The 22,041-nt window shown below is 36.0% G+C and overlaps 1 protein-coding gene across 1 annotated transcript in view; it reads left to right on the top strand.

Annotated features, from left to right (window-relative positions):
- SYNE1 (spectrin repeat containing, nuclear envelope 1) overlaps positions 1-22,041 on the top strand; it is a 250,326-nt gene that overhangs the window by 101,249 nt on the left and 127,036 nt on the right. Inside the window, 22 exon segments of the mRNA XM_040697338.2 lie at positions 261-416; positions 1,662-1,826; positions 2,310-2,482; positions 3,298-3,451; positions 3,587-3,730; positions 4,694-4,858; positions 5,620-5,937; positions 6,553-6,708; positions 7,866-8,036; positions 8,642-8,968; positions 10,268-10,420; positions 11,399-11,566; positions 12,530-12,706; positions 13,586-13,732; positions 15,344-15,469; positions 16,869-17,045; positions 18,787-19,052; positions 19,683-20,430; positions 20,432-20,644; positions 20,646-20,849; positions 20,851-21,804; positions 21,806-21,847. Of these exon segments, the coding sequence (XP_040553272.1) occupies positions 261-416; positions 1,662-1,826; positions 2,310-2,482; positions 3,298-3,451; positions 3,587-3,730; positions 4,694-4,858; positions 5,620-5,937; positions 6,553-6,708; positions 7,866-8,036; positions 8,642-8,968; positions 10,268-10,420; positions 11,399-11,566; positions 12,530-12,706; positions 13,586-13,732; positions 15,344-15,469; positions 16,869-17,045; positions 18,787-19,052; positions 19,683-20,430; positions 20,432-20,644; positions 20,646-20,849; positions 20,851-21,804; positions 21,806-21,847 (5,304 nt within the window).

Here is a 22,041-nt window from a genome sequence, read left to right as displayed (position 1 = left end):
TGATCATTCTGTCATCCTTCATTTCTCTCTCTAAATAAGATAAGAACTATTTTGAAGAATTGCTTTTGATGGTCCTGTTCTGTCAGCGTTTGCATCTCCGAATTTCTTAGGACACACTGCTTTATGGCTATAAATGTATGGTGTGCTTTTCTCAGTACATTTGCTGTTTGTCATTTCTGTTTTTCATGGGTGATCCAAACTTCTCTTTTTGTCTGCTTTATTCCACTCACCTGTAATATTTATGTGCCTATGCTTTACAGTCTGTCCTTGAGGAAATAAGCTGCCATGAGCATCAGCTCAACAGGCTAAAAGAGAAAGCTCAGCAGCTGTTGGAAGAGCAAGCTGTCAGCAAAAGCTTTATGCGCAGAGTGTCTCAATTGTCTTCACAATACCTTACTCTAAGCAATCTGACAAAGGTAAAGCACTCAGTGTATGTGCTTTTAAGCTGTTCCTTTAATGTGGGTGGGGAAAGACTGAAATGTGAAATGCTGCCGTTGTCTTGCATCCCTGCTCTGTGGTATATCTGAGCAATGATCTTTTGTGCTGGCTTTAAAGAGTGAGAAATTAAGACCTATAATTCCATATTAAATAATATGTAATAAAATATCAATAAAATGTAATTGTGATTTTTTTTTTTAAGTAATTAAAAAACACAGCCTGGTTAGTAGCAGTTTTCTCCTGGTTCACAGAAACGTGATTTTCATTTTCATTTTTTCAGTAATTAAAGACACTTTAGTTTTGCAATAAGTGGCACCGGGAAAAGCATTTTTTATACTTTAGAGGAGTTGTTTGCATTGTATTTTTGTTTAAAACTTAGAGTTTGGCCTTCAAGATTCTTTTAAAATTATTACTCATGAGACTGCTTTTGAAGTTCAATAAGAAGCATGGGTCATACTCTAAAGCGTAAGGCTAGGAACAGTTAGTTTAACCTGACTGTTTTGCTGAGTTGTACTCAGCAAGGCACTTCAGAATTAAATATTCCAACTATCTCTATTGTTTTATCAGATTAGGTCTTCGTATCAGAACTGTCATTATTCATATAGTGCCAGTCATGAAGAAGGCATTGAATTAGGCTTGTGGTTATAAGTGGTATGGGATAACAATTCAATTAACAAAGTGTTTGTCTGAGTAATTGCAGAATTGTTTTTGTTTTTTATTTATATATTTTCTCTGTAAGTAAAATTATAAAGCCCTAGATCTGTGTGACTTACTGGAAGCATGAAAGGGAAAGGCACATGAGTTACTAATGTTGGTTAATGTGGACAGAACTTGTAGGAAATGTTGAGGTATGAGGATGGAGTCTGAGGCAGAAGATACATCTGCTCCAATCAGTGAGGGAAATCCAAGAGTTCCTTAGCCATGGATGTTTGAGACAAATCCCTCTCTAACTTTCTTAGCCTATTTCAGTAGCTTGACTTTATGTCAATAGGTTGGACCTAATCTTGCAGTTCTGGGAACCAGTGGGAGTTACTGAGAAAAAAAAAGGTCTTATTATTTTAATATCAATAAAGTAATGTTGCTGCGGTGGTGTAGCTTCACATGCTTATATCTGTGTTGTGCATGGATAGGTTTCACAAATTATCTTCAAGTCTTTGAATAGGTATGGGGAAATAAATAATCCTTTGAACACCTACTGATTCTGATTGCTGTATGAATTGTAGGAGAAGGTGTCCAAAATGGATAGGGTTCTCGCAGAGCACCAGCAGTTCTCTCACGGTTTCAAGGACCTCCAAGACTGGGTGGCTGATGCAATTCACATGCTGGAGTCCTACTGTCACCCCACTGCTGACAAAAATGTTCTGGACAGTCGGATGTTAAAGCTGGAGGTATGTAAACAGATGTAGCATCTGTTGATATAATTGTGCAGAAGATAATAAAGGTTAGTGCTCAGAAAACAACACTTTGATGTCCGTATTTTGACTGTGGCTCAAAATTTGAGACAAACTCTCCAAAATATAGGGATATCACAAAAACATTGTTGTTCACTGTTTTGGGTTCTAGCACTTGCACAGTTGATATTGCTGATAGTCTACTGAGCGTATATATTACAAAATTTGTTTTACAGGCAGATCCCAGTATTGTAGAACAATACTTTAGCTTTGTAGAAGAGTTTTTTCATCACATCTTTTTTTTTTTTTTTTTTCTCTGAATAAATCTTCCAGTTTTCCCTCTAAATAACATTATTTTCAGAATGTCTCCACTGTACTTTGTCTGATGTACTGGAAGTACCTGCATACATTTTGTATCTAGTTAGCATATTCATGTCCACTTAATGATAAAAAAAAGAACAAAATCTACTCACTTTTTAGGGACTGCTAACAGTGAAACAAGAAAAAGAAATCCAAATGAAAATAATTATGACAAGAGGAGAATCTGTTCTGCAAAATACTTCTCTGGAGGGAGCACAAGTGATTGAACAGCAGTTACATACCCTGAAGGACAGCTGGGCTTCTCTTCTGTCTGCGTGTATCCAGTGCAAGAGGTAAAAAGGGTATGAGGTGCATAGTGGTGCACTGTCAAATGTTTTTAAAAGTTCAAACACAGTTTTATTATTTCAGGAGTCAAATTAATGAAAATAACTGCATGTGCCTAACGTTGCAAGTCTGGAAGCCTTAAATGACCTATTACAATTAAATAGAAAAAGGAAAGACAAGAGTGAGCAGCTAAACTTCATTAACACTGGCAATATTCTTTTAATAGTGGACTCTGTGTTCATAAATAGTCTATAAATTTTCTTTTGAATTGCGCAAAATGCATTAAATTTTTCTTAATGTTAAGAGTAATGATTGTTCTGTCAGCATACTGTCTGGTTTTCCACATGTTAGATTTCACAGGAGATACTTTACTTCCAGTGTCCCATAGTGATGATTAAAGAAGAAATGCTGAAAGTGATGAAGAAAATCAGAAAAATAAATGCAGTCTTCTATAGTGGAGAATAACTAGGTGGAAATATTTCCATTTAAAACAATCAAACTAATTAAATATTCCAATGCAGCTGCAGAAAATTTCTGATTTTAGGTTTTATGCTTCTTATTCCAGTTTATTTACTAAACTTAGCACACATCACCTAGCTACATCACTTAATGGATCTCCTTAATATTCCAAGTTTGAAAACTTCAGTTCTGTTTATCATCCAATCAGTGCTCCTATTTTAAAATCCTGATTTTAACATTTGTGTCTCTGTTTAGCTTGTCATACTTGTATTATGGTCCATAATAACTACATATAACAATATCTCAATACTTAACTAGCATGAGAACGTCCACTATCAAAAAAATGTGTATTTTTAAATTACAGTCAACTGGAAGGAGCTCTCTCCAAATGGACAAGTTACCAGGATGATGTTCGCCAGTTTACCAGCTGGATGGATAAAGTAGAAGCAAGCATGCATTCTTCTGAAAGGCAATATGCTGAATTGAGGGAAAAAACAGCTGCCCTCAGCAAAGCAAAGGTGTGTTTGCTTTACAGTGAATCAGCAACAAAAGCATACCAGCAACAAAAAAGGCTGACTAACTGCAAGATTAATCTGTAGTTCATTTTAATGCTGCTCATTCTTAAACGCATCTTTCTTTTTTTGATTTTGCAGCTACTCAGTGAAGAAGTGTTGAGTCACAGCAGTCTGTTGGAGACAATTGAAGCAAAAGGCAGTGGAATGGCTGAGCATTATGTCACTCAGCTTGAACTCCAGGAGCTGCAGGACCGATATAAGTTGCTCAAAGACAGAACAAGGGTACAGTTTTTCCAGTTTTTCTTAATAACACTTCACTAATTTGTTGTTGCTGGTTGTGGGTTTGTTTTTTTTTTTTTTTTTTTTGGTCGACTAGGAAGCAGAGAAAGTTTTTTAATTGATCACATTTTTTTTTTTTTCTTACAGTTAAATTAAGTTTGGAGGAAACTATAACTTAATGTATGTGACCACTTGACCACTTAGTGTTTGTACCACTGAGCTTCAGATCTTTTCAGAAAGGTTCAGAAGAAAGAAAGAATCTGAAAAATTCCTCAAGTTAATAGTTTGAAGAATTCTCTGTCAAAAGTCTAATTGACTTAGTTTAAATGTGATTTTACTCATTGTGACTGAAAAGTTGGAAGCGTATCTGAATACCTGTGGTTTGCATAAGTGATAATAGTAAAAGTTTTGCAATAAATGTAGTTAGACAACCAAGTAAACCAAAAATTTTTGATAATTCAAGAATCTTACTGCTAAACACTAACATTATTACCAAGTAAACTTACTGTAATGCCAAAAGATTCAACAGGGGTTGAACTTAATGATCATTGTGGGTCCTTTCCAACCTGGAAAAGATTTGAGCACAGACAGATAAAGCAAAGATTTATCTATTTATTTATTTAAGAGATCAGAAAAAAAAAAATCTAAGCTCTTGTTGACAACCTCAATAAAGTTAACTTAAATCAGTATAAAAATTAAGTAGTTCTTCTATTTTTATACACTGAGATGTTACTTAGTATTGATCACAGATATGACGAATCTTTAAGAATAAATATATGTATCCTCACATTTGAGCTCTCTTTCCTTGTTTCTGATCAAACCATCTTCAGAATCCAGACACATGTGAATTTTAGGAAAACTCAGTATAAGATAAAAACTGCTCACCTTGACGTCATTACTGAGTTTATGGTTTCTTGGTTTGATGATACACTAAGATATATATCTGTAAATATTTTTTACAATCAGGAGGCAGTAAAAAAAGCTGAAGAACTGCTTAACTTACATCAGGGGTATCAAAGAAATCTGAAGGCATTTGAAACATGGCTGGAGGAGGAACAGGAAAAACTTAGCTGCTTATCACACCTTGAAGGTGATGCCCAGAGACAGGAGGCAACGCTCCGAGACCTGCAGGTACAGTGTGTGTGACATAGTAACTAAAACAATAATGGAAAAATATTAACCTGAACAAAAATTTGCGCATATATATATATATATATATATATATATATATTTACTTGAGAGCAGCTTGAGAGCACACTATATCTAAGCAATTTTTTGCTTTTTTTTTTTTTTTTTAATCAGTTCATTTTCTGTTTATGTTTCCTAAGCAGGTTGGCATACTTTCTACTCAAGTTCTAATAAGCATGAAGAGGTCATGTATATCCAGAAGAAGTATCAAGAATTATTTTGGAATAGCATATTGAACACATACATAAATAAATTGGCATGTTAATTTTGAAAGAATGAATCCTCACCTTATTCCTTGCTTTTATACAGATATAATTTCAGGGTTGGTTTTCGAGTGTCTTTGCCACAGCTGGAAACTTTCGAATTTAAGTTTATGATGAATGGATTGCAGGCTGTCATGACAGCTCAGGCAACTACTGTTTCAGAACTCATAAAAAGATTAGGAGGAGAAGGAGTTTAATGCATATGCTGTCAAAAATTTTCTAGAATTCATTTGTCCCTCATACCAATACTGGGTTTGCTTTTTAAGTGAGCATGCCATCAAATTGTTCTTAGTGTAGCGTGTCTTCAACCATGGAGCCCTAAAAGTAATGACTGTTTGACTTGAGATAACTGTTTTTGTCTGAAGTAGAAGCAGGACTTCATGTGCAACGTGTAATAAAAATTATTAATGTAAGTATGTATCCATAACTCTGCCTTTACAGGAGTTGCAGGTCCGCTGTGCGGAGGGACAAGCATTACTGAATGCTGCTGTCCGTGCCAGAGAGGAGGTGATTCCTTGGGGCATGCCACAGATAGAAGACAGAGCGTTGGAATCCATACGGCAGGACTGGCAAGTTTATCAGCACAATCTTTCTGAAGCAAGAAGCCAATTAAACGCTACTGTGAGCAGACTGAGGTTAATGGAGAAAAAATTTCAGAAGGTTAATGACTGGATAACAGAACTGGAGGAGAAAGTTGCTGTCCGGACTGGGAGGCAGTCTGGTAGAGCAACGAAAGAGATGCAGCTTCAACAAATGAAGGTAGAGAATATAGTTAAGGAATTCCTGAAACAAAATACCATGTGAATTTTTCATTTCAATGCTAACTGTCAAAATTTCAGAAAACCTTGCAATAAATTCTGAGTGTATTCTCCCATTCTACTAATTAAATTAGGTTATACCAATGTTGAAATCGCATGAGGAGATCGTGAATTTGTATGCTTAGTGAAGTGTATAGAGACATTACAGATCCTGAAGTGAGAAAGAGTTACGCAATAACAAAAGTAAAATGTAATGATCTATGTTTTGAAGTCTCTGTTGTATTGATGTAGTGGCACTCCTTAGTCACTACAAGGAGAAGACATTGTTCTGAATAAACACAGGAAGTAGACTGGTAAAGATATAAGGTTCTATTTTACTGTCTCTTTTAGAATGCAAACACAAAAACTCTGCAGGAAGTCCAGCCTGCGTTTCTATTATTATTCAGAAAAAATACTAAATGTACTGTAATAAAATGCAGACAATACTGTTGCAACTCCATATTTATAACCATGTATTTATTTTCCTTTCAGTGATTTCCTAACTTAGTTGCAACTAAATTCCTGTTGTGTTTAAGTCATTTGAATTAGCCATATAAACTTAAGTCTTTTGTCATAGAAATGGCATGAAGAAATAACGATATACAAAGATGATGTGGAGGAAGTTGGGATACTAGCTCAACAAATACTAGAGGAAGGTCTCACTACCAGTGGAATGGGAAGCCAAGCTACACAGCTTACATCTCGATATCAAACTCTTCTTCTTCGTATCTTGGTGAGTTATGAAACTTAATTCATTAATACATCATAAATTGTCAGCTAAGAAGCAAGTATAGATAGAATTTCATAATGAGACTTTATCAAACTTTATTCATTACTGTAGACTACCTAATATAACATTGTCATGGTCAAGGACCTTTTGTCTGCAACAGGGGAGCTACGCCCTCTCCACCCCTCCCCTTCTGGAAGCTGGCAGAGAAGTGAGAAGAAGGAATTGAGATAAAGAGAAACTATTTTACTAAAAATGGTAAAGGAATGTGATATAATACAATGTAAAAGAAACTGAGAGTAATGAATCAAACAAATGGAAAAGAGAGAATATCTCCAAAGCACAGTGCAAGTTCAGTCAAACCAGAAAAAGGGACATCCTCACATCACTATGTCGCTTCTTCCCAGAAACTGTTTGGGAAGGATGGAAGCATTCTGGGAACTTTAGTAATACAGGGAACTGTAATTCCTCAGCAGCCATCCTGATTCCATCAATTCACTGCATGATGTCATGATATGATATACCTATGGAAAACCATGACAAATGTTCTTGTATTTGTTTATGTGTTTATATAAATATACACACACATAAATATATGTGTACACACATATATAAATATGTACACACAAGTGGGCACACATGTAGATTTCATTGGACTAAATGTGTTAGGGAATGATACTGAAACCCTTTTGAATATATTCAGATTTGATCACGTGTGATTACTAAACTTTTTTAATAGTAACAGGAGAGAAATTCAGAATTCAGGAGATTTAAATTCTGAATTGTGAATGGGGAAATGTTTTTCAGGTTATCACTGAAAGACATAGGTATGGGAAATTTGAATTGGTAAGGTAAAATGTTTCGTAAGACACTGTAAGATACTGCATAATCACGAGCCATGACACAAGTTGCAAAATAAAAGTACCTTTTCAGTTGTTTAGGATTAACCCAGTTTTAGTATTACCGACTGTGGTACGTATACCCTGGGAAGACTTCGGTGATAATTATACATTTGGTATTAAGGAATCAAAACCTATATGCTTAATCTTAGTATAGCAGGTTTTATTAATAAATGGCAGTTTATTGCTATCTCTAGCCAATATCAACGATAAACATCTAGGTGGTTCTTGTTTCTTCCTGTAACCTCTGTATTTGTTTTGAAGGAACAAACAAAGTTTTTGGAAGAAGAGATACGCAGTATGGAGGAGTCAGAATTGGCTTTTAGTGCTTACAAAAATTGGTATGGAGCTACTAACAAGGACTTCAGAAATGTGATCACCAAGTTTGATGTGTTGGATAAAACAGCAATGGAGAAAAAAGTACAGAAACTAGAGGTACAGCTTTGTTGGACACAATTATTGTTTGTCTTCAGTTTCCATTCACCAAAAAATGCCTATGTTTTAACATGTATCTTAACAGCTGCTCAAAATCCTAACTTCACCCTAAACAGAGAAATGAGCAGGATAAAGATCATCCAGTATAAAGCTTTGTGTTCTCATATCATATGTGTACTACATAACACTTTGGTTGTTGAGGTTATGGATAGTCTTAAATAATGTGATACTGTCTTTCCATATGGCATGTTTCTGTATATTTTGCTTCATTTAAAGCTTAAATATGTTTCCTTCCCAACTCATCCTGTCATGTAAATTTTAAACCAGTACGTACCATGGCAAGAAATACTTCCTCTTTCTCATCATTGAAATAACTCTGCAGTAAAGCAAGAATTTTTTTTTCTGCTTCCTTCTTGTTTATCGCACCTTAATACCAGGTAATTTTGTAATGAAAAGACCATTTGATTTCTCTAACAATTCCTTGTGTCCTTAAAAAACAACAACAAAAAACAAACAACTGTTATCCTCTCACTGATAATAGAATTGCAAGGGATAAAAGAGAGAAGAGCTTGCGTAAATTTTCTCTTAACTAATTTTCCTCACAGCTGCTTTTGAGTGATATGGACATAGGCCACAGTTTACTGAAATCTGCCCGTGAGAAGGGGGAGCGAGCTATAAAGTACATGGAAGAAAATGATGCTGATTGCTTAAGAAAAGAAATTGGAGATCATGTGGAACAGCTTGAAGATTTAGCTGGTTCAATCAGGAAGGAGCATGTGACTTCAGAGAAGTGCCTTCAGCTGGCAAAGGAGTTCTCAGACAAGTACAGGGCACAAACCCAGTGGCTCACAGAGTACCAAGCCATGTTGCGTACACCAGTGGAACCAAAGTGTGAACTTTATGAGAAGAAGGCCCAGTTGTCCAAATACAAGGTAAAAAGTGATTGTGTTGTCATACTATTTAATGAATTTTGCCTTAGAGACTTGCAATAAATCTTCTGATGCAAATGTCTGTTCAAGTTTCCTCACTAGATTGATACCTCTGATCTGGATCTCTGAAAGCAGCATCAGTGTGAAAATACACGTGATTTGATATCTGAAGCAGAATGAGTACATAGATTTGCAATGATGGTGTTTAAATAAGGCTTCCACATTTGAAAATTCTATTCTTACCTATACGCATGATGAATTCCATTGATGTCAGCAGAGTTAATTGCCTTTTAAGCAAGGATGAAAATGAATTGGTCTTTCTTCTCTACAAATACTGCTTCGGTCTGCATTTGTTTTATCAGCTATTTGGTTAAAGCTGGTGGTCCCAGCTCAACTTACAACCAAGTCAGCTTCTATGGCCTCCTCTGTTTTTAGTTAGCACTTTAATGAAGCTTCTTCCCTCCATCCCCAGAAAATAATTGATGAAATAGCTGTTGTCTCTTCTAATAATGATTTTGTGAAATACTCCAGGGTTCCAGATTTTTCATTATATGTATACTGAGTCTGGCTGGAATGGAGCTAACTTTCCTCACATTAGTCTTTACAGCTCTGTGCTTAATATTTATAGCTAAAACTGTGTTGATAACAGCACTGATGTTTTTGCTGTTGCTGAGCAGTACTTGCACAGCATGAAGGATTTCTCTTCAAACAGCTTCTCCTGCCCTTTCCCCCATCCTCCAAGCTTAAATACGCAAAATCATATGGTACATCTCTGTGCTTGTTTGCTAAGTCTTTGAGGAGCTAGTGTCTCACTGCAATTTGATAGATGTTGTCATGTGCCATACTGTCTGATCCAGGGATAGAACAACGGCATAACAGGAACTCAAACTGGATACACCCGATATAACAGTCTTATGCACTCATCTGTATTGTTATCTCTTTATGAGCAGGGATTTAGCAATATCTTACTGCCTACCTGTTTGCAGAATGTGTTCCCTAGAGCAAGTTTTATCCCTAATACTTATCCTTTCACACATAATAGCTCACTGTCCTTTAGCAGCTCCAGATTATCAGTCATGCTTCTAGGCACTCTCAATGGGAGAAATTGCTCTTAGGTGCCTGCAAAGCTGTTGTCTCAGGACAAGGGTGAAAAATGTAGTCCAGTAATTGTGACAAAGCTTACCTTATTTGGAAAGGATGATATATAACGTGGTAGAATGCTGTGCTTCAGATCAAAGGTAAATGAACAAAATAGATCTTCAGCGCTCAGTACATATTTTACTATTCTTGCTTGTACCGTAGTCCATGCAGCAGACCATTTTGTCCCATGAGCCCTCAGTAAAATCGGTGATCGAAAAGGGAGAAGCACTTTTTGATCTGGTGAATGATGTGACTCTAAAGAGCAACATTCAAGATCTTCAGAGCGATTACCATGAACTCTGCAGCGCAGCAAAGGTAAAAAGTTAGGGAAAAGAAATTAAGTTTCTTTCAAACTGCTCAATTTCTTCCCTTTTTAGGAAATTAACTACTTATTTCATAATGTATTGTCACACTCTAGACAGAGAGCCACTTAGATTTCATTACTTGTTTGACTGATGTTTCTTCTAAACCTCATACAAACTTCATTTAATCTAATTCTCATTAATAAATGGAAGTAACCAGAGAAAATGAACTGCAAGACAGATACAGTTTAATTCAGCAAGGGCAATATAAATTTAACATTGATTCATGAGTCCACATTTATATAGTGTTTTGAAAGATCTACCACTTCTAAATACCTCCTGAATTATGGCTATGGCTGAAGCTTTTAATAGGTTATACCCCTAGCAGAGATACACTCTCCAAACCATGTTAGTACTTGTGCTTGACCTAAGTCCCTCTAATTACCAATCCGTCCATCCAATAGCAGATTATTAGACATAGTTTTCTGGAGTTAAATGAAGAGAAGTGTATAAAAAATCTTTCTTAAAAAGAAAAATATGCTTAAAACCACATTTTATCTCAGTGTATTTATTCTGAGTTTGCATATTACAGTCACAGGCAATCTGTATGTACAAATGCTGTGAGCAGCAGGGACTCTACTGTAGCATTTGGTTCGCCATGTGCAGTTTCTCAAACTGTCTGTAATAACTGATTTGAACTGAAATTAAAGCCATTTGACAATGTTCCTGTTTTTAGAGGAATGGGGTCCTCACTGTCTTCCTCTGCTTTCAAAGTATGTTATTCTACCCTGAATAAAAAGCTGCTTCAGTACCACAGATTTTCTTCCCTCAGCTAATCTTTTCAATATCTTCTTTAACTGTCTAATCATATGAGTCAGTCATGGGAATATGAATTTCAAAGATAACGCTTTTACTATATTTTCAACGTCTTGATATTTTGTTTTTATTCTTCTTAACTTACCATTTAAATTTGGTTGTTGTGAACTTGCAGGCATATGTTGAAACATTAGAGGTGAGAGTAAAAGAGCATGAGGACTACAATAGTGATTTGCAAGAAGGAGAGAAGTGGTTATTACATATGTCTAGCAGGCTGGTTAGCCCTGACCTCATGGAGAATAACAGTCTTGAAGTAATCACTCAGCAACTAGCCAACCACAAGGTGAGTTTGCTGCTTGGGTAAACTTTCTTTCTCTGGTAAATAAGAATTTTTCTTCTTTGCTCCACCACTGTCATTAATGCAATTTACATGTTTACCTTGTAGCACTGTATCTTGGATCAAATTGAATCTATACAAGAGCATTTTGTAAATTGATGTTAATTCTGTTTCAGATTTTTTCTGAGAAGTTCAAAGAAACAGATCACAGAAGATGGATTAGGGTCATTTTACTCCCAAGGCATTTTTGTCTCTGATACTTATAAAGAAATAAATATTTTTTCCCATGCTTTTTTTCCCCTTCTATTAGATCATAACATTTCATCCACTGATTTTATTCAAAGTATTGCTATTGCTATTAAATCCTCTCCCTCTCTTTCATACACACATTTTGAAACTGAGATTCCAAGGGCAAATGTTGAAACCTTTTAACTCATAGTAATTAGCATATTATTCCTTGAGTAATCTCTGAATAAAAGTCTGTATCCACCAAATTTGATCAAAGGGTCTTCCTACTGTGGAAGAGTTTATTGAGTATGACATGATTCCGCATCAGATTTAGCCCTCAGTACTAGACACGTGAGAAGTTGGTAGAGCTCTGGTGGTAATACAACAAATGAAGAATAAGAACACTCTTTTCTGGGACATAAGCATGTAATGTTTATACACTCTACAGTGTTACTGATGTTTCTGTAGCATACCTACATACAGACTGTTGGCAATAGTTTTTATGTCAAAAATACATTCAAATAGCTTGACTATTGCAATATACATTGTCTGAAAACCTTTTTCCAAAGCTGAAGAGAAAGACTGCTTCAGGGAAAAAAAAAAAAAAAAAAAAAAAAAAAAAAAAAAAAAAAAAAAAAAAAAAAAAAAAAAAACCTTTTAATAAGCTCATTAAAAAGCTGTGATGTAGAACATATTTCAAGTTTAAAGTATCTCTTCAAAACTATCTTATCTATTTCTTAGGCTATCATGGAAGAAATTGCAGGATTTGAAGACTGTTTGAACAAACTTAAGAGTAAAGGTGATTATTTGATTAATCAATGCACAGAACATCTTCAAGCAAAATTTAAGCAAAATATACAAAGCCATCTTCAAGGAACAAGGGACAGCTATTCTGCCATATGTAGCACAGCCCAACGGGTAAATCTTTCAAAATTGTTTTACATATAGTTTAGTAACAAACGTTATTATTTCTGTAATTACTTGCTGATTGTTAAGTGCTAAAAACTCAACTGTTTTAAAACAAGCCTACGTATTACTAATATAGCCTTTCATCATTACTGTGCTACAGATGAATTCCTTGTGATCTAAATGTTACATTGAAGTCAGCATAACTACCTGTGTATTAGCCAGAAGTTCCTACTTAGTATCTCCACAACCTCACTATGTTCCGGTTACAGTAGCTTCTGAGCAGTCACAGCCAAGAAAATAGAGGTATTCCTAATTCCAAACCTAGGGAGAAAATTACACAGATACATAAATAGCTGCTGTTAGTTTTGTGCTAAGAAATACTGTCGCCTAGTAAAACAAGAATATGCAGTTAAGAAGGGCTGGTTGGGTCATTTGGTTAATCTTTAATCCAATTATGAGATCAGACCAGCATAGTTTCAAATGAGAGGAATGGAGAAAGAGAGAGAAAGAAATAAAAAGAAAGAAACAAAAAAGAAAAAAAAATCTTAATAGTCAGTAAGAATTGTAGAGATAGATAAAACCTCATAATAGATCAATGGCAAAAGTGATGAAGAAGAAATTTGAGAAAATCCTCTTCATTTTCATTTCTATTTTCTCTTTTTAGAAGCCATGCCTTAAATACTGTCCATTTTATCCACAAATGAGCAAGGTGCTCATGATGAGCTTTGGTCTCCTGGTACTTCTGTGTACAAGAGCTAAAATTTCTACAGTCTTCACTATTCATTCCTTTTTTTTTTTTTTTTTCTTCTCTTGTGGTTAGCAAGGTGTGGGAAGAGAGCCAATAGTGATGTTTGAAAATGTAATGAATTTCCAAAATGTTTATTTTAGGTGTACCAGAGTTTGGAACATGAACTCCAGAAGCATGTCAATCATCAAGATACCCTACAACAGTGCCAGACTTGGCTGTCTACAGTACAGTCAGAGCTAAAGCCAAGTACCTGGACACCTTTCAGCCTGGCAGATGCAGTTAAACAGGTAAAAGTTCAGAATGTGAAAATGCTGTTATCCTTATTGAGGTGATTTCAGGTAAGAACTCTATATTAATAGAAATTCTCTCTAGCTTTCTTAGAGATCTCTTTGTTTTGATTGTTTGTTCCCGTGTCCAAAATAAATATATTGAGGGGAAAATACCCTGTGATTCTTCACCTAAGGTTTTTTGTTAGCTCTGCTTAAATGCTTAGAAATACGTTATTTGAAAACAGTTGGTTAATTACATAACCAGGCTCAGATAATCTGTGGCTGTGTTTAGCAGAGATATTGTGTCTTTCTGCTTGTCTGTTTTCCATTCTGTTTGCCTACTAATGTTCCTATATGAGATCTGGTTTCATAGTTCGTGGGCACAGAGTCTGTTATCAGGCAACAAAAACAAGTTTTCAGTCTGAGTATAGAACTGCTTCCAGCTCACATTAGTCATTAAGAGAGGCTTCTTTGTTTCTTGATTATTTTTAGTAACTATCAGACTTGTACGTTTTTTTTTCAAATTAAACTGGTTGGATACTAAAAATGCTGAAATGGGGTGTTTTCTCATCCACCGTGTAGCTTAATTGAGACCTCGAAATACTGCACATTTTAATTGTCCTTTCCTCCTTTATCTGCTCACTTTCAGGAAGAATTTTTCTGTGTTTTTGATACTATTCCTACCTGTCCTACTCCTTAAATTACTGGGAGACAGTAACCAACTTTTATTAAGCTGGACAAATTCATTTCCATCAGACTTGTCCAAATGCCACGTGCTAGAGCCTCTTATACCCCAGCCCTTAGCTGAACATCCACTAGTTTGACAACGTTTCTTCTGTGGAGAAAGAGGGAAACTGGGCCCAATGCACCAGGCACAGCCTGATAAGTGTAAATGTAGAATAGTCCCTTCCATCAGTCTGCTCTCTTGCTTTCTTGCTAATGCAGTAATTCAGGGTTGCCACAAGAGCACGCTGCTATTATGTAACTTGTCTGCAAGAAGCCACTACTGGGTTAGATGGTCACACACCTTCCTCCCTGGTCTCTAGTTGCTATAGCCCAACTTGTCAGACACTGATACTGCCATTTTCATGTGGGATGAAGACACACTTCATATGGAGAGATGATCTTCTACAGACAGTGTCAAGAGGAAGAAACTTCAACAGTATAATGTTATCAAATCTTGTCAGTGGGAGAAGCTGGGGAGGTTGGAAAGGATTCAGAGATGTGGAAAAAGCATGGTGTGCCACCGGGTTGGATTCTCCATAAGGAGGATGCTGGAGAATTTAATAGATGTAGGCAACATGACAATTTATAAATCAGATCAAGTTCTGCTTGCCATTCAGCTTAGGAAAGTAAGTCACCTTGTTGAAACTTCATATGTGTCAATCAAAGACATATAGTTACATAAGCTAAATAATGCATATGTCACTGAATGCTTTGCTAGATGGATGATGATAATCAAGATTTTAAGACTTTTCTGCGTTTTTTACATTTTCTAGTTAAATAGTGCAAGTCTACGTTTCATCTCTTGGAGGTAATGAGCTAAATTAAAAACACTAAAACACATTTTTTTAATAAAGTATGATTTATTCCACAGTCTCAGTATATTTGGGGATTGTCTTCCTTCAGGTGAAACATTTCCGGGCTCTGCAGGAACAGGCAAATACATACTTGGATCTTTTGTGCTCCATGTGTGATCTGTCAGATGCCACAGTGAAGAGTACAGCAACAGATATTCAACAAACAAAACAAATGGTACAAGATAATCACAAGAAACAGCTTTTAATCTTATTTAGAGCTTTAACTGCTTTGATCTGTCCTCTTTTAAAAGGTCATATTGGGTAATAGATTAAAGAAGGATGTTCTTACTTTCAGCTCCAGTACTTCATTTAGAAATAGCTTTATTCCTCTTTCTCTCTCTTATTTTTTATTATTGTTATTTAATTAAATTGTAACAATGCTATCCTGTTAGTAATATAAGGAAAAAGGAGAAAGTATGCAAAACTCACTTAAGCAGCGTTACAAGGTGTTGTCCTATAGTCACATACATAACATGTTGAAGAAAACCTCATCCAAATTGTTTTCATAAAACAAAACTCAGTTTATAGTTCTCTTTCTATTAAGTCATATATATTTTAATATTACTATCCGTTCAACAGTAGACTGGTGGATAGGACATGCTAATATATTCATAATAATAATAATTTTTATGATAGTTCAATTCAGAAACCAATGTATTTTATCCAGAACATAAGCACCTTAATGCTTTGTTTGAAAACAAAAACATAAACTTTGATATTAGAAAACTTTATCATTAGGATTCCTCTTTTTAAAATATGAAAAATTATTTCATGCACACACACACACACACAAATCATCTGAAATGATTTATATACAGTGTAAAAATCTAATACATATAGTAACAGCATTCCATACCAGAGAAGAAAGTTGTTCAAATCCAAGTAGTCTATTGACAATAAGGCTGTCCTAGTACTGAATACCTAAAAAACACAAGAATACAATTATGCTTTTATGTACATTGCAGTGGAAAACATTTAAGAAATCACAGACATGGCAGTACTGGGATATATTGAACTGGTTGAATGTCTAAACCTTAAAGACTTCGTACGCGTGTTTGGAGTAAAAGAAGCTTTGTGACTATTGGTGTAAGGTGATTAATGGGCTCAAGTCTGATAGGCATTGTTCTTATTGGCATTTTACAAAAGGCATATAGTCAAAGTAACTGGATGAGATAAATGAAGTGTTTAAATTTTTGGGGCTCTTTTTTGATTGTTGTAAAGGCATATAGGGCACAGTCCACCTGTAATCTTGGCATACAATTGACTATGGTAAATTACGCAGCTAATTTAAGCTTTGACAAAAGACTTAGAATACTGAAAACACACACATAGGTATATTTGCTTCGCTCAAGGGTCATTTTTCTCACAGCTTTCCTGGTGTAGGACTGATTTTTATGACTTCTCAAGGTTGAGTCTCTTTGTGGATAATATTAGCCTCTTCATAATCTAGTGCAGGAATTTGCTGTGAATACAGTATTGTGCTTGAAGAAAGACTGTTATTCATCCTTCAGCCTCCAAAAATATCTGCATTAAAGCAATCCTACTCTTTTTTTTTTTTTTTTTTTTCCTGCTAGATTGAGCAACAGATAATGCACTCACAGTATTTGGCTCAAGGTTGGGAAGAGATAAAACAAATGAAGGCTGAGCTCTGGATATATTTCCAGGATGCAGATCAACAACTACAGAATTTGAAAAGGAGACGCGCAGAGTTGGAACTAAATATTGCCCAGAATATGGTACTCCAAGTTAAGGTAAGGAGGTTTTGAGATAAGAACGGAATGTAAGGTGGAAGTTCACCTGGTAGTTTATTTAATTGCAGTGAACATATTGTGTATAACTGGTAATATATTCTAAGCAAGAGCACAGAAGAGAGAGGAAAGCAAGTTTCCTTATTGATGTTACAGGTTGACATAGACAACAAAACAGAATACTATGATATTTTCCTTTTTTTTTCTGTTGTGTTTTTTTCTTTTTTTTTTTTCTTAAACAGCATACAGTTTGTAGCCTACTGGTTTGATTTACCTTCACTTTTAATAGGCTAGTTGCTGACTGTAATAAATCTGAAGATCTGCAACTTGTGCTTACTAAGTTCTTTGTTTCCAACACTTACAAATTAGCTCGATCCATTTCAAAAGCAATCTAGAATATTATTCATTTTTGCTGGACTCTGAAAAGCACTGGAGAAGAGACGTAATAGAAGCCATATTAATTTACTGTTAGTTGTGAGATATATGACTTCAGATCCTCGTTCATTTACAGAACAGATTACTTCCATAGCTATTCTGCACGCATCTCAAACATCATTAAAGTAACAAGAAGAAAGAGGAAAACAAATTATTTTTTGGATAAGTAAATAAACGCTTGGATTTTGTATTCTTAGACTAGACTTTTCTTGTGTTCTTTTCTGATATGCCAGGAATTGGGTAAAAACTAAACAACCCTTCCTGTCCTAAAGAAGTGTTTGAACGAGGTTGTAACCCTTGAAAATACCTCAGCACAATGTTGTCCAGAAGTCCTGCTACACTAGCAGGAGTCATTAAAGAGATAGGAGTATGTACTTCACTATTTTAGTTGGTTTTATTATGAATGACAGGCACCAGCTGTAATGTCAGAGATGGTGCAGTCTGTACTTTTCCCTTGTATTTACCCTGGTGTAGGAAGATGCCTAGCTCAATTTGAGGGAGTCACAAAGAAAGAGGTAGAGTTGGTAACTTCTCTTCCCCAAAAATCCTCAATCCTGCAGTGAAAATTTATCACCTCAGCGAAGTGCTGGAGCTGGGTGTGTTTGTTTAGTTACAGGTTTTGGAACTGGAATTTGGGAAAAGATTATCTTTACCCCCAGCAGTGTATAAATGCCAAAGAATATCTGATTAATTTTAGTTGTCAGTATATTCTGTATCTTCATATGGAGTTCTCTGTGACTTCTTGTTCAGTAAAAAACGTTTATGTAGATGCGTTTTTTTGTCTAGTGGAGTTAATTAATTCAAATACTTAATTCAACATTAATTCAAATATTAATTTGAACAGTGATCATAACTATGAGAGAAAGAGAAACAAAACAAAGTATGGATGCGGGGGTGACTGACTCATGGACTCTTTTCCCAGTTTTAGTCTCTAATAAAAAGGGAAAGAAATGAGCTAGAAACACTTCAGGTAAAATGAATTCTCATGAGATTGCAATTATCTTATATGTTATAATGTAGGTGGAATGAGTGCGAGTCCAGGAGCCTGGCTGGCAAAATGTGACTTCTTTGTGATTTCTTTTTATCACTGGTAACTGCTCTGGTTTGTTGTTCTTACATGAGAAGATGGAAAGGTTGGGGAAGAGGAGAAGACACTTTTTCCAATTAACATTCGTACAGCATTTGCCTGGGCAGATAATTAGTGCTAACACAATTTATTTATTTCAGAATTTTTATTTAAATTTCACTGTGTCATTTACATTAAGTGTTACCATACATTAAGTGTTACCATATATCTGATCTTTTTCAGGAATTCAGTCAGAAGTTACAGTCTAAGCAGTCAGCTCTTACTTCAGTGACTGAGAAGATAAACAAACTAACCCAAGGACAGGAGTCACCTGAGCACAAGGAAATTGGACAGCTGAGCAATCAGTGGCTGGATCTCTGCCTTCAAGCACACAGTTTGCTCATACAGAGGGAGGAAGATCTGCAGAGGACAGTGGATTACCATGATCGTATGAATGTAGTTGAACTTTTCTTGGAAAAGCTCACAAAAGAATGGGACAACTTGGCTAGGTAAAACAAAGGGTAGCAAGGAGTACATATACACTGAAAGAGCAGTTTACAATGTCTCCAAGTGGATCTGCTAAAAATCCATTTTGCCATGCTTAATTAAAAGCAGGCCTCCCTTATTAATTATAGCGTAATTACTTGTATTGAAATAAAGAGTTTGAGGAGCTACATCTTCCATCTTTGTTTTTAAGATCCCATCTGGGGATATAGTATTTTCTGGTACATCAGGCATTTATATTTTGTTTGAATGTTTCATTTGTCTTTCTTGGCAGTGCTTTATTTATTAAACTATTACATTAGAAGCTTAGTTACTCCTACTGAATTACTGCAGATGCTTTTTACTCATGTTTAAAATAAACACACAGAATGTGCATATAATTATAGGAGTTTACTACTGCTGCTATTACTTGAGGTGCTGATGACCATTTTGCAAATGAAAGAGAATAATAAAAAATCTTAAACTTTTTAAACAATATTTGAGACTGATATCTTCAGCTGACTCTGAAAACTGCAGGTATTTGTATCATATTGATTTCAGTATGTAGTGGGCTCATAACTCATCCTTGCCTCTTTTAAAACTCTCCTGAGATAGAATCTGATCATTAATTTCTGTCTTGTCCATTTTGATAACAGATCTGATGCTGAAAGCACAAATGTGCACCTTGAAGCTTTGGAGAAATTGGCACTAACACTTCAAGAGAGGAGATTTGCTCTGGAAGATTTGAAAGATCAGAAACAGAAGATGGTGGAACATCTGAATCTTGATGACAAAGAATTAGTAAAGGAGCAATTTGGTCATTTTGAGCAACGCTGGACTCAGCTGGAGGAACTTGTGAAAAGAAAAATGCAAATTTCTGTTTCAACTTTAGAAGAGCTTAGTTTGGTGCATTCCAAACTTCAGGAACTAATGGAATGGGCAGAAGAGCAGCAACCTAGTATCTCAGAGGCTCTTAAACACAGCCCTCCTCCAGATTTGGCTCAGAGTCTTCTCATGGATCATCTTACCATTTGCAGTGAGCTTGAAGCCAAACAGCTTGTTCTGAAGACACTGTTGAAAGATGCCGAGAGGGTGATGACCAGCTTAGGGCTCAATGAAAGGCAGGAGCTGCAGAAAGCACTTTCTGATGCACAGCACCATGTAGATTGTCTCAGTGATCTGGTTGGCCAGAGGAGAAAGCACCTGAATAAAGCACTGTCTGAAAAAACACAGTTTCTCTTGGCAATCTTTCAGGCTACCAACCAAATTCATCAACATGAGAAGAAAGTAACATTTCCAGAGCATATCTGTTTGTTGCCAGAAGATGTGAACAAACAGATCAGGACTTGTAAGAATGCCCAAGCTAGCCTGAAAGCCTACCAAAATGAAGTCACTGGGCTGTGGGACTCAAGGAAGGGATTTAATGAAAGAAGCAACAGAACAAGAGAAGAGTGAAGTGTTAGGTAAACTGCAAGAACTACAGAATATATATGACACTGTTTTACAAAAGTGTACCCAGAGATTGTTAGAACTGGAGAAAAATATAGTTTCCAGGAAATATTTCAAAGAAGATTTGGATAAGGCTTGCCATTGGCTAAAGCAAGCTGATATTGTCACAGTTCCCAGAAGTTAATGTAATGAATAGTAACTCTGAACTGTACACCCAGTTGTCCAAGTATCAACAGATTCTTGAGCAGTCACCTGAATATGAAAATCTCCTACTTGCTCTGCAAAGACATGGCCAAGAAATCCTACCATCGCTTAATGAGGTGGATCATTCTTATCTGGATGAAAAACTTAATATTCTCCCTCAGCAATTCAACACTTGTCACTGCTCTGGCAAAAGATAAATTCTATAAAGTTCAGGAAGCAATTTATGCTAGAAAAGAATATACCTCTTTGATTGAGTTGACAACTAAAGCCTTGACTGAGCTAGATGATCAGTTTATTAATATGGACAAAGCTCCAGCTTCTGTTTTAGCCAAAGAAGTTGTGTCACTCCAGCAGGCCTACAGAGACCTCCTAGGTGAAGTGATGAGCCTTGGTGCAGCAGTGGATGAACTAAACCAGAAGAAGGAGGCCTTTCGTAGCACTGGCCAGCCATGGCAACCAGATGAAATGTTAAAACTTGCCACATTATATCACAAGTTGAAGAGGCAAATAGAACAGAAAATCAGCCTGTTAGAAGACACAGTAGAAGCATGTCAAGAACATGAGAAGATGTGTACACAACTTGAAGCACAGTTAGAGGCAGTGAAAAATGAACAAATTAAGGTAAATGAAGAAATGCTACCAATAGAAGAAAAGTTGAAAATATACCATTCTCTGGTGGGCAGCTTGCAAGATTCGGGGAGTCTTCTGAAGCGAATAACTGAGCATATAGAAACCCTTTCTCCCCAGCTTGATCCATCTGCACTTGAAACAACCAATCACCAAGTGCTGTCTTGGCAAGACAAACTAAAGAATTTGCATTCTGCCATTGGTGACATAGTGATGGACTGTGAGAATAGACTTGTGCAAAGCATAGACTTCCAGACAGAAATCTGCCGTTCACTCGACTGGCTGAGATGGGTGAAAACAGAACTCAATGGAAAATTAAGTTTGGACCTAAAGCTGCAAAGCATCCAAGAAGAAATCCGAAAGGTTCAGATACATCAGGAAGAAGTGCAGTCAAGCCTAAGGGTAATGAATGCACTGAGCAATAAAGAAAAAGAGAGATATATGAAAGCAAAGGAGCTGATACCTGCTGATCTGGAAAACACTCTTGCTGAGCTGGCAGGAACTAGATAGTGAAGTTCAAGAAGCTATACACATGAGACAGGTTGGTATATACACAGTGTCATTAGTTTCTTGCTCACGAAGCTGAAAAATATAGCTCTGAGGCTTGATGTTTGTAATCTGCATGAAAGGATTGATTTTAATAATCCTATTAGTCTTTTTAAATAATTTAGGTTGTGATCTGCTGCCATTGTTGAGTGAAAGAGCAGTAAGAGTTCCTCGATATGCCTATATACT

This window comes from Gallus gallus, chromosome 3 (genome assembly GCF_016699485.2).
Source record: "Gallus gallus isolate bGalGal1 chromosome 3, bGalGal1.mat.broiler.GRCg7b, whole genome shotgun sequence".
Classification (NCBI taxonomy): Eukaryota; Metazoa; Chordata; class Aves; order Galliformes; family Phasianidae; genus Gallus; species Gallus gallus.
This window is presented reverse-complemented; position numbering and strand designations above follow the sequence as displayed.